The sequence below is a fragment of the Danio aesculapii genome, chromosome 18 (genome assembly GCF_903798145.1).
Source record: "Danio aesculapii chromosome 18, fDanAes4.1, whole genome shotgun sequence".
NCBI classification, from domain to species: Eukaryota; Metazoa; Chordata; class Actinopteri; order Cypriniformes; family Danionidae; genus Danio; species Danio aesculapii.
In genome coordinates, this window is record NC_079452.1 from 7,550,799 (window position 1) to 7,565,042 (window position 14,244).

A 14,244-nucleotide genomic window follows, 5' to 3' on the forward strand; every position below is an offset into this window, starting at 1 on the left:
ATGTCGCCAGAGTAGCTTTTTGGTTTCTTTTCTTGTGCATCCTAGCCACTAGCTCCCCATCTGAAAGATTTTTTAGCATAGGGGGTAATGTAGTCATCCAACTTCAACATTTGTAATGTTGCAATATGTATTTGAATAATGATGGTTGGTTCCTTTACTTGAAAGCTCAGATTTGATTATCATAATTTGTTTTGTTTACAGAGTTTGAGGTTTACTGTATCATTATTATTGACCCCTTACAGATGTTGATCTACCTTTACCATTGCACACACTTTGTAACATTTTATTCATCAAGGCAAAACTATTTGCCTTAGTAATGTTATTTGTCTTAGTAATTCCTAAATGTATTTTTATTTTTTTTTTAAATAATTATTGATATCGAATGATTATGAATGAATGTGATATATATATTTTTTTTTTGCAATATCGCCCAGCCCTAATGTCACCTTACTAAAAAGATAATAAGATTGACTTTAAGTAGTTAATTATTATTAAAGAATGTAAATCTCAGTGTTAGACTTTAGATTACAGAACTGGATCACTACTATACAATGAAATACTATAACAAATAGCATCTGATATAATGTGATGAAGTATGTACAGTTGAAGTCAGAATTATTAGCCGCCCTTTGAATTTTTTTTTCTTTTTTAAGTATTTCCCAAATTATGTTTAACAGAGTAAGGACATTTTCACAGTATGTCTGATAATATTTTTTCTTCTATTTGTTTTATTTTGGCTAGAATAAAAGCAGTTTTTAATTTTTTAAAAACCATTTTAAGGTCAAAATTATTAGCCCCTTTAAGCAATTTTTTTCGATAGTCTACAGAACAAACCATCGTTATTAACATTAACACATTAATTTGTTCAAGAGTAAAAGAAAATACATGTATAATGTAATATGTATATATTTCACAAAAATTTTGTTATTTTGACCTTTTCATCATAAAAAGCATATTAGTTTCCACAACTATGAAACAGGAGCAAAATAAATCAACATCTGATATAATGATTTCTGCATGATCAGGTGACATTGAATACTGATGTAGTCATGCAAAAAAATCACTGCATTAAATAACATTTTAAAAAACATTCAATATGAAAATAAGTGTTTTAATTTGTAAGAAGATTTTAAATCATTTATTTATTATTAATAGGTTCATTCATTCATTCTTTTTCCTTCGGTTTAGTCCCTTTATTCATCAGGGTTTATTATTATTATTATATTTACAATTTTTTTTATCAAGTAAATGCAGTCTTGATGAGCAGGATAGACTTCTTTTAGAATTAAGAAAAAAAATTATTTTAACGTTTCAAAACTTTTGAATGTTTGTGTATTTTATTCATTCATTTCCTTCGGCTTAGTCCCTGATTTATCAGAAGTCACCACAGTGGACCTCCTAGTGTATAATAAGCAAATCATAATGTTATTAACATGAATTAAAATGTTCGATCTTGATCTTCAGGGTGTCATAAACTTGGAGTCACTCGGTAAGAGGGGATATCGAGTACCTCCTTCAGGAACCATTCAAGTGGTAAGATTCATCAAATGGTTTTAAAAACCTACTGGATGATCTGCTTACAAACGATGTGTCATGATTATGACACACGTTTTCATGTATGAGTAATAACTGCTCAGAAGTGTGTGTAATAACCGCCAGACGGCATAATGAGAACAAAGGAGAACGTCAACCATTAAAAACAAATAGAGACGCGCTCTCTAGTGGTGAAGAGCTGGAAATGTTGCACAAAAAGGAAAAGGACTTTCCATGTGAAATCGATATCTGAGCTTGGAGTATTTCTTTAATTGGATAGTTAACTCAAAAATGAAAAGCGTCTTAATTTATTCACCCTAATGTCTTTCAAAAACTATAAAACTTTCCTTCATATCAGAACACAAAAGAATGTTTTTTGTTGTTGTTATTTTTCGATCTTTTTGTTAACATTTTAACTATTAATAACAAACTCATCAAAACAAACCAACAAACAACGCCTATTTTGACAACGCTAAAGTGAAGAAAATGGTAAATAAATAAATAAATAAATATGAAAGATAATAAATACCACAACAACCACTGATAATAATAATAATTTAGAGAATAAAAATATTAATTATAAATATAAATTATTTAAAATAATAAAATAATTAATAAAAAAATGAAAATATTTATAATAATTAATAAACAGATAAATAAATAAATAGATGATAATAATTTAGGAAATTAACAGAAAGATCATAAATAAATGAATGAAGTGAGTGAAATGAATTTGAACATTTTAAAAATAAAATAATTGAATAAATGAATAAATGAAAATAATAATTAATAAATAAACAGATAAATAAATTGACAGATAAATGAATGAACTACAAAGATAATAATAATAATTAAGTAAATTAATTTAAAAAATACATAAATAGATGAATGAATTAAAAAATTTAAATGATTTAAAATAATAAAATTAATTAATAAATGAAAATAATCAAAAATAAATAATTGAATAGAAGAAAATAGATAGATGAATGAATTAGAAGGATAATAAATGCTACTACCACTAACAATATGATTAATAATATTTTTTAATTAATAAAATGATTATAAATAAATAGATATATGAATTAGGAAAATAAAATAAAAAATTAATAAATGATAATAATAATAATAATAAATAGAAAAAAATTGATAAATGAATCAATTAGAAATATAATAACTACCTCTAATAATAATAATAATAATAATAATAATAATAATAATAATAATAATAAATAATTTAATAGATAAATGGAAAAATAACTATTAAATAAACAGATAAATAAATAAATTGACAGATAAATTAATGAATAAGAAACTAAATTAATAAGAAAATAAATAAATTCTCCTACCACTAATAGTAATAATAATAATAATTTTAGTAATTAATAAAAAATGCATAAATAGATGAATAAATTAGAAAAAATTCTAATGAATTAAAATAAATTTTAATAAAAATATATTTAAAAAATTAATATATGAAAATAATATGAAATAAATAAGTAGAAAAATAGATAAATGAATGCATTAGAAGGATAATAAATACTGCTACCACTGAAAATATTATTAATAATAATAATTTTGCGAATTAATAAACATATTAATTACTAGATTATATAAATTAGAAAAATAAAATATAAAATTCAGTTAATAAATAAAAAATAAATTAAATTTTTAAAAATAATAAAAATAAATAGAAAATAAATAAGTAGATAAATGAGTCAATTAGAAAGATAATTACTACTAATAATAATAATACTAATAATACTACTACTAATAATAATAAATAATAATTGAATAAAAAATGAAAATAATAATTAATAAATCAACAGATAAATAATTTGACAGATGAATGAATGAATTAGAACGATAATAAATACTACTTTCACTAATAATAATAATAATAATAATAATAATAATAATAACAGATATTTTGTAAATTAACAAAAAATACATAAGTAGATGAATGAATGAGAAAAATGAAAATAAATTAATAAAATATATATATATATATATAAAGTAACTGAAAATAATATGAAATAAATAAATAAATAGAAAAAAATAGATAGACAAATGAAGGGATTATAAATGGATAATAAATACTACCACTAAAATATTATTAATAATAATAATTTTGTGAATTAATGAAAGGATTATAAGAAAGATAATTACTACTCATTATAATAATAATAATAATAATAATAATAACAATAATAAATTAGTAAGTTAATTTTAAAAAGGATAGATAGATAGATAGATAGATAGATAGATAGATAGATAGATAGATAGATAGATAGATAGATAGATAGATAGATAGATAGATAGATAGATAGATAGATAGATAGATAGATAGATGAATTAGAAAATATTTTTGAAATAATAAATTTTAATTCAATTATGGGATAAAATAACTCAAAATTCTGCTTAAATATACATCACTAAAATCAATAAAAAGTCCAGACCCAAACCCAGGATGTGGGTTTGTCACTAATCCAAGCAAACCATATGTTGTTTTAGTTCTGGCATCAAATGCTAGAATGTCAAATAGACAATTGCTAAATTTGTCAGTCAAATCTCATGAACATAATTCTAATAAAATCTGTCCCTGCATTCAAAGTCTTTATAAGGAGACTAAAAATGAATCCATATGAATCAAATCGTTTAATTAAAGTCTTCCAAAGAAACATGAGTGCTTTTATATGATGAGCAGATTTCATTTAGGCTTTTATTAACACACACGCATCGAATGAAAGCCTTATGGGTTAGGTTTTGGCTTAACTAGCTCTTTAAAATCTGTGTTTTGCATTAGTCTTAAACAAATCCCTCTGATTCACTGTTTTTGATTAATAATTTTCGGAGGCTTGTGAAATAAAATAGCTTTTTTTTCCCGCCCACTCAGATTATTAGCATGTGTTTTTTACGAAATGCTCACGGTATGTATTCATGTTTTGCATTCTGTAGCTTTGATGTTCAACGGATGTGTCTTTTCTTGTCTTTGTGTGTCAGACCTTATTTAACCCCAATAAGACGGTGGTGAAGATGTTTGTGGTGATGTACGATCTGAGAGATATGCCTGCCAGCCATCAGACATTCCTGCGGCAGAGAACCTTCTCAGTCCCAGTCAAACGCGAGTTCAACGGACAGAATAACAAAAAGACGTCCTCACTGGGGCAAGGACGAACCCTCCGCTACCTCGTCCATCTGAGGTCAGTATCACAGGTTATTTTTATTCAAATATACCAGTGGGTGTCAGAAATCAAATTACTGACCTTATTCTGAATACAAAAATGTTTGGATTAAAGGAATAGTGAAAACTCCACCATCATTTACTCACACTTCACTTGGTCTAAAATTAGTTTGAGGTTTTTTTTTCTGTTGAAAATAAAAGAAGATATTTTGAAGAATGTTGAAAACATTTGTTTTCCTAAACGGAAGTTGATAGTTACAGGTTGCCAGCTTTCTTCAAAGTATCTTTTGTGTTCAACAGAAAAAAGAAACTCCTAAAGGTTTGGAACTACTTAAGGGCTTTTAAATATTGTGTACATTTTTATTTTTTGCATGAACCCTCACTTTAAGTATTATTTTAAAGCAATAAGTGTTGTGAATACTTAGTGTACAGAAAATTTACAAAAAACTTATAATAATATAACTGACGGTTATTCCATATTAAAATGAGCATTTTCATTGCTTTTAACCTTAATTTATTACTCTTAAAACCATTCGAAACAGAATAATTGATTAGACTTAGCATCCCATTAGTGCTGAAAAGGTCCCTAGAAAGGGCAGTCTGAGTTTTGTCTTGAATTTTTAATGAAAAGAGTCATTAAAAATAATTAGATTTGTTAATAATTTAATTATTAGAGCACTGCTACAGAAATAATGTAAAATGTTTGGTTTTCTTCTCTGTACTAACCAAAGTGAGCAGTAGCCTTGTGTTTGTTCTTTCTTTCTTTCTTTTTTTCTTTCTTTCTTTCTTCTTTTTTCTTTTTTTTTAGAAAGGAATAGTGTCTCCCATAAGAAATAATATTAGAGATACACTACCAGTCAAACGTTGGGAATACAGTGCATACAGAAAGTATTCATAGCACTTCACTTTTTCCACATTTTTTTATGTTACAGCCTTATTGCCAAAATGGAATAAATTCATTTATTTCCTCGAAATTCTGCACACAATACCCTATAATGACAATGTGAAGAAAGATTTTTTTTTTTAAATTGTTGCAAATTTATTACAAATAAAAAAACCTGAAAAGTCACATATACATAAGTATTCACAGCCTTTGCCGCGAAGCTCTAAATTGAGCTCAAGTGCATTCTGTTTCCACTGATCATTCTTGAGATGTTTCAGCTGCTTAATTGGAGTTTACTTGTGGTAAATTCAGTTGATTGGACATCATTGAAAAGGCATACACCTGTCTATATAAGGTCCCAGGGTTGACAGTCATGTCAAAGCACAAACCAAGCATGAAGACAAAGGAATTGTCTGTAGATCTCTGAGACAGGATTATCTCGAGGAACAAGGCTGGGGAAGGTTACAGAAAACTTTCTGCTGCTCTGAAAGTTCCAATGATATAGTCTGATGAGACTAAAATTGAACTCTTTGGAGTGAATGCCAAGTGTTACGGTTGGAGAAAACCAGGCACCGCTCATCACCAGGCTAATACCATCCCTACAGTGAAGCATGGTGGTTGCAGCATCATGCTGTGGGGATGTTTTTCAGAAGCAGGAACTGGAAGACTAGTCAGGATAGAGGAAAAGATGAATGCAGCAATGTACAGAGACATCCTGAATGAAAACCTGATTCAGAATGCTCTTGACCTCAGACTGGGGTGACAGTTCATCTTCTAGCAGGACAATGACCCAAAGCACACCGCAAAAATATCAATGGAGTGGCTTCACAACAACTCGGTGAATGTCCTTGAGTGGCCCAGCCAGAACCCAGACCTAAATCCTATTGAACATCTCTGTAAATGGCTGTACACTGTCACTTCCCATCCAACCTCATAGAGGTTGAGAGGTACTGCAAGAGTAATGGGCAAAAATTCCCAAAGACAGGTGTGCCAAGCTTGTGGCATCATATTCAAAAAGACTTGAGGCTATAATTGCTGCCAAAGGTGCATCAACAAAGTATTGAGCAAAGCCTGTGAATACTGTTAATCCTTAAAAAACCTACCCATTTTGGCAAAGAACTGGCTTCATCAGGCTTCTTTGCCGAAACGCGTAGGTTTTTTAAGGATTAGCCATGTGAATAAAGGCTTTTTAATATTTTTTCCCACATGTTTTTAGTGCCTTGGACTGATTTTTTTTTTTTTTTATTTTTTTTGCTGATCAACAGTAAATATTACAAATTGTATCTCTTACCAACAAGGAAAACCGGCAACAACGAAGAATGCATGATTATTTGGTGTCATGGCTTTGCAATCAAAAAATGTCATTATAATGCAAGTCAATGGGCGAAAAAACAGCCCCCAACATAACGAAAGGGTAGTCAATTTAAGTGTATGGTTGAGTTTTTGAAAATTTTCAAAGCATTTTCCCAAAATATGTGTCAAAATAAGATTTGTCACCACAAATCATTCCATTTTCTGAAACACAGAGAATGTTGTGGCCAAATTAAGACCTAAAATCACCCCAGATTGGATGAAAACATCCCCAACAGCACAGCAGGGCTCAAATGTTAATTAATAAACACATGCAAACAGTGGCATCATGAACAAGACAAAGCTATAATGCATCTATGAAATTATAAGAGACGGTAAAGATTAATTCAATGTTTAATTGTATCTTCAAGCAGTTTATTGACTGCCGTAAACGCTTATCAGTTGTTATATGCATGACATTAGCTATTTATATTAACTATTTGCACTTTCCCCCCTCTCTCTCAGGTTCCAGAGCTCCAAATCTGGAAAGATCTACCTCCATCGGGACATCCGGCTCCTTTTTTCCCGTAAATCCATGGAAGTGGACAGTGGTGCTGCCTATGAGCTCAAGTCATTCACAGAGTTACCTGCCGACCCTCCTTTCTCTCCCAGATGCTAATTCAATCTAGTCTATTCAGAGTTTAATCCAGCGTAGGGGCCTTACTAAATCTAAATCTAAATCCACCATCCGCTTGTATTGGAATCCAAAATAGAGAACCCCACTAACACACGTACACATGCACAGAAGGACTGTTCACATTAACGTCCCTTTCCTAAAAATACACACCGTTGGGTTGTTGGGGTTTAATTGTGTTTGGTTAAAAAAAAATTGTAATAAAACAGATGGCTGGGAGTTTCATTTAGGCTAATTTCCTGACACTTGGCATGGCGTGAACAAAAAAAATCTAAATAAATGACTAAATAAGTCCATGGACCACTTTTTTAATAGAGTCAAGAAACTGAATAACTGCGAGGATGTTTGATGAGCACTGTGTTTTTTCTTTCTCTCACCACAACTGGAAGAAAAGGAGTTTTCGTTGGATGAATTCTTTCTTTGTACTGTTACCAAACCACTTTAATCGGAAGTGTTGCAATAGAAAAAAACTAATATCTTACTAGATTAGTGTTTACATATTTACTTTTTTTTTGGTCATCAGTTATTTAATATTTAAATCGAACTTTCATCTACTGCACATATGATGCCTGTTGTGCAAAACATTATGATGTAGTGCAAAATCTATGTTTTAATCATACCATGTATTTTTGTCTTTCAAATTCAGATCTTAAATAAAAGAATTATATATTATATCTATAAAATGACCTTTATGGGTTGGTTTTTGTACACTGTTTTGTGTGTGTATGTGCGTGCATGTGTGTAAACTTGTTTATGTTTTATGAGGAAAGAATTGTATAATTACAAGGTTATGTAATTGTATAAGTAATTCAAAATACTTTAAACTATATAACAATATACACTCACCAGCCACTTTATTTGGTACACTTGTCCAACTGCTCGTTAACGCAGATTTCTAATCAGCCAATCACATGGCAGCAACTCAATGCATTTAGGCATGTACACTCTCAGAAATAAAGGTACCTGTTTGTACCTGAAGGGTCCATATGGTACTTTTTAGGTACATTGTGGCACTAATATGGACCTTTGAGGTACCACTGTGGACTCTTTGGGTACAAATATGTGTCTTTTGAAAAGGTAATGCCCCAGTGACAGCTCCTGTACCTTTATTTCTGAGAGTGTAGACATGGTCAAGATGATCTACTGCAGTTCCAATCGAGCATCAGAATGGGGAATGTGGCATGGTTGTTGGTGCCAGACGGGCTGGTCTGAGTATTTCAGAAACTGCTGATCTACGGGGACTTTCATGCACATCCATCTCTAGGGTTTACAGAGAATGGTCTGAAAAAGAGAAAATATCCAGTAAGTACAACATAAAAACATGGAACATTCTGCCATGTATCAATGGTTCAGGCTGGTTGTGGTGGTATAATGGTGTGGGGGTTATTTTCTTGGCACACTTTGGGCTCATTAGTACCAATTGAGCATTCTGTCAGCACCACAGCCTACCTGAGTATTGTTGCTGACCATGTCAATAAGTTCACTGTACTCATATGGCCTCCACAGTCACTAGAACTCAATCCAATAATCCAATAGAGCACCTTTGGGATGTGGTGGAACAGAAGATTTGCATCATGATTATGCTATTATGTCAACCAAAATTTCTGCCAAATATTTCCAGTACCTTGTTGAATCTATAACATGAAGGATTAAGGCAGTTCTGAAAGCAAAAGGGGGTCCAACCCGGTACTAGTAAGGTGTTTCTAATAAAGTGGCCGGTGAGTGTGTGCAAAGGCCCTAAGCACTATATCAGCTGTGTTGGCCTAAGACTTTGGCACAATATATAATCAATCAGTCTTTTTATTAAAAACAAATAAAAAATATAGGAAATGGGTACATACAGTTAACCTCAGAATTTTTAGCCCCCCTTTGAATTTTCTTTTCTTTTTTAAATATTTCCCAAATGATGTTTAAGAAAGCAGGGAAATTTTCACAGTATGTCTGATAATATTTTTTCTTCTGGAGAAAGTCTTATTTGTTTTCTTTCGGCAAGAATAAAAGAAGTTCTTAATTTTTTTCAAACCATTTTAAGGTCAAAATTATTAGCCCCTTTAATCATTTTTTTTTCAATAGTCTACAGAACAAACCATAATTATACAATAACTTGCCTAATTACCCTAACCTGCCTAGTTAAATTAACCTAGTTACGCCTTTAAATGTCAGTTTAAGCTGTATAGAAGTGTCTTGAAAAATATCTAATAAAATATTATTTACTGTCATCATGGCAAAGATAAAATAAATCAGTTATTAGAAATGAGTTATTAAAACTGTTATTTTTATAAATGTGTTGACAAAATCTTCTCTGTTAAACAGAAATTAGGGAAAAAATAAGCAAGGGGACTAATAATTCTGACTTTAACTGTATGTACTTAAACACAGCTTGAAACATTTTGTGTAATATCAGACTTCTTTTAGCACTTCTTCTTTAGTTTTAGAGTGTCTTATCATTTATTTTTTATTTTTCACAATGTCTTAAACAATTTAAACAAAGTACTCTAACCTAACCATAAACTCTAACACCTATCCTAACTAACTATACATCAACTGAAAGATAGTTTATTCACCCTGTGTAAATCTCAAAAAGTGACAAAGAAATTTACACATGACTGGATTTGTGGTAAATGTATATCACATATAACCATTGTACCATCAGTAAAACAACAGAGTTAATGTCAGCCTAAAACTTTTGCACAGTACTATATATATGTATGCATCATAAACTTTATCCAAGTGTGCGTGTGTGTACATTTGTTTATTCTACATTGCTTCTACATTATACATTCGCAGCGCTTCACTTTTTCCACATTATGTTAGTTACTGCCTTGAATGAAATGGATTATTTTCCTCAAATGTTTACAAACATGAGCAAATAATGACAAAGTGAAATAATAATGCTAATAATTCTGCTGGTTGTAATCTTAAGCCAGTTGTAATTATTTGATTTGGTTCAATTGGGAATTTCCCCAACCATTGCAGAATCAGGGAGATCAGTGTGAGCGCTCCAGCTCGGCCCCACCCTGATCCAAAGTCAAATAATTTTGTTTGTAATATTTGCCAATGTATTACAAACAAAAAAAATCTTATGTACACAAGTATTCACAGCCTTCACAATGACACTGCAAACTGAGCTCAGGTGCTTCTGATTCCACTGATCGTCGTTGAGATGTTTCTACCTGACTGGTGTCCAAACTGTGGTAAATTCAGTTGACTGGGCATGAATTGGCTGCGAACACGCCTGTCTATGTATGGTTTCACAGTTAACAGTCAATGCCAGAGGACAAACCAAGCTATCAAGCCAATGGAATTGTCTGTAGACCTCTGAGACAGGATTGTTTGGAGGCACAGATCTAGGAAAGGGTACTAAATAATTTCTGCAGCATGAGCACAGATTCTTCCATCTAGTTCAGGGGTGCCCAAACTCTGTGCTGGATAGCCAGTGTCCTGCAAAGTTTAGTTCCAGCCCCAATCAGATACACCGCGGCTAGCTAATCAAGCTCTTACTGAGCTTTCTAGAAACATCCTTGCAGATGATTCGTTTTTTTGTTTGTTTGTTTTTTGTAATTTGACGCAATGATGATATAATACATTCATAAATGCATATAAATGTTCATACGTTTTTTTTAAAATCTAAATATGAAAAACTTTTAAGGATTTAAGATTATGATGACCATTATACACATCATAACAATGATTATACACATCATACCAGTCTTCTGAAAAGGGTCCATTGTTGTTCAGTCTGACATTATGACTGCTGAGGTCTTACAGTGTGACATCGGAGCCATGTTTATGCAGTCTGACAGGCTACAGTGTGAGCCAGCCTTTAAATAGAATGTTTTTGAAAAATGTAGGGGTGTAGCCTAGCTGATTTCAATAGAACAGCTCATTCTAAGGAATTACTCTGCTCTACAATTAGAATTAGAACAGTTTTTTTTTTCAAAGGGTTTGTCCTCTCTAAAATGAAAACGGTCACTTACTCATCCTTGTGTCATTCAAATTCAATAAAACTTTCATTAAATCAGTAGAATGAAGATTTTACCATTCAAATTAAAATATTTGAATGAAATCTGAGTCATTTCTGTCACTCTACTTTTAGTCTACAAAGTACACATGAATCAAGCATGAATCATATTTTAAATCTAATAAAAAAAAAAAAACTAAAGTTCATCCTTATTAGTACATAGACTTTGGATTGTTAAGTAGTTGGATTTGATTAAAATAACGTAATTTGTGTTTTGGAGATGAACAAATGTCTTGTTTTGAGCATGTTTTTATTTGGGCATGAGCTAACTTTCAACACAGGCTTATTGTGAAATTGTACCCCTGTATACATTTCTGGAGAGCATGAATTATGTAGCCAGAGGTACATATGGCTGCATGTCATCTTTAAAAATGAATGCTACAGGACGTTAAGATGCAGCTGACCGCTTCTGTTTCTTTTCGCGCTACCAACTGACCACTTACCTCCGTGTGGACAGCTTTTCTTTTCTGGACTGCTTTTGAAAACAAGCAAAAAGCTTGGGTTGGTTGGGTTTAGGGAAGTGGGTGTAGCAGTCAGTTGGTGATTTTGAAAACACTATCCGCTGGGTTTAGAGAAGGGCGAGGCAATTGATTGGTCATTCAGTCAGTCAGTCGACAGCAGCCTCTGGTGGATTTATGCGAGAAGAGCAGGCATAAATGACACTCGTGAGAGAAATTTGAAATCTGAAAAAGCATAGACAGCGGCCTCTGGTAGATTAGCAGAAACAAAAACTGCAAAAAACCATAGCTCCTGGGACGTATTTCATGCTGTCCAGTAATGTATGCAGTGGTACGTATCAATAATGTGCCTGGGTTGCTAAACTTCATCAAATTTTTGTTTAAAAAAGAGCATTGTCATTGCATTTGTCCAAAACTCATGATGCTACTGAAATCATCACTCAAATGTGTGTTTCATGGTGTCAGGAGTAATTATAATCCGTCTTCTAAACGCATGAACAGAAGCTTATCAAGGACATCTGAGCTACAAGAAACATTTCAGTGATTGATAATCCTCTGATGACATAACAGAGATGGACGTCAAATCTCCAAGAAAGGTTCCTTATAGGCTTACAGGAACATGGCGTTGAGCCTCCTGTTCCCTCGCTCTCTATCCTAATCCATCATGGTGAACATTGACAATTTATATCTATAGCACACTTATTAACAACTTTCACTGACCAATGTGCTTTCCGACATCAAATATTCAGAAAGAATTACCAAAAAGAAATCAGACGAAAACAAACATTTCATCAACCAAATGTCTTAGAAAAAAAAGTCTTTAGTCTAGACTTAGATATATAGATATATAGATATCTAAATATATAGATAGAAGAGGCCAGAGTACTGATCAACTGAAGATATCAGGGCTCTCCTGAAGCATTTGGGCTGAGAATGTTTGATGGCATTTTTCCCGAAATGAGGATGTTATAAAATACTTCGTTACCAAGCTTGAGAAGCTAGAGATTCAACAAAGTTGCGGCCACAGTATAACGAATCTGAAGTGTAATTTTAAAACTGTACCTGGGAGTCTATTCTTCAAAAACACTCCAAAACATTATACATCTCTCCTTAATACACTGCTAACAACGAGTGAAAAGGCCATTACAAAGAAATAGCTCAAGACAGATCCTTCATCTGTAGGTGAATGGCATAATAATGTAAAAGAGGTGTGTGATATGAAAGTACTGACCCTTTCCTTAAGACAACAACGTTCAACAATGTTCAACCCACTTGAATTTGTTAAGTTAACTTACTTGATTTGTTTTGGGACAACCTGTAAAATTGCTCGGTTCCACGCAATTCCTTTATGTTGTCGTTTTTACAATATAAAACAACCCAGGCGCATTCTGAAAACATAACCCTATATAGACTTCTGCAGAGGGCCAAATACTTCCCAGAAGGTTTTTTTTTTTTTTTTGTTGCAGTTTTTGATTTTTACGAATCCACCAGAGGCCGCTGTGTATGCCTTTTCAGACCTCAAATTTCTCTTGCGAGTGCCATTCACACCTGCTCCTCTAACGTATATCCACCAGAGGCCGCTGTCAAACGACTGACTAACTGACCGACCTAGTGTTTTAAAAAGCACCAATTGACCAGCACCCATCCACTTCCCTAAACCCAACCGACAGTGTTTTCAAAAGCAATCCTTTTTCAAAACCAATCCTTGTCTCACCTGCTTTCTGGAACCGTTCTTCACCAGACTCGAACTCTGTCGTCGCGGTCAACTCTGCTCTGCGTCTCACGTCCGCCAATGTACGTGTCTAGCTACTTGACAAACTGCAGCAGAAATGCCGTTCATATGGAGGTAAGCGATCAGCTGGTAAGTGCGAAAAGGAACAGCATCATACCACCTCGTAGTGTTCGTTTTACAGCAAAATGCAGTCATACGTACTTTTTGAATATATCATTTGCGATCTCCAGAAATGTCTACGTTTTCAGAAGGAGCCTATGTTAAATTTAAATGGATTGAATATAAAACAATCAAGTTGCCCCAAAAATAAAATAAAAAATGGTGTTGTTTTAACTCATTTTTAAAAAGGAGCAGCAACAGTTATTTTTTATTTGTTTGTTTAAACTTGATTATCAATTCTGCTTGGCACAAAAACAAAAATTGTCTTGTCTTTAATACAACCATACAACAAC

General features: G+C 32.2%; 1 protein-coding gene across 2 annotated transcripts in view; it reads left to right on the forward strand.

Moving 5' to 3' along the window:
• atosa (atos homolog A) overlaps positions 1-8,264 on the forward strand; it is an 85,190-nt gene extending 76,926 nt beyond the window's left edge. For both annotated transcript variants that reach the window (XM_056477960.1, XM_056477961.1), the window contains 3 exons: positions 1,465-1,533; positions 4,534-4,733; positions 7,413-8,264. In XM_056477960.1, the coding sequence (XP_056333935.1) occupies positions 1,465-1,533; positions 4,534-4,733; positions 7,413-7,566 (423 nt within the window). In that variant the 3' untranslated portion in view covers positions 7,567-8,264. The remainder of the gene's footprint in view (positions 1-1,464; positions 1,534-4,533; positions 4,734-7,412) is intronic.
• The last annotated feature ends 5,980 nt before the right edge of the window (positions 8,265-14,244 follow it).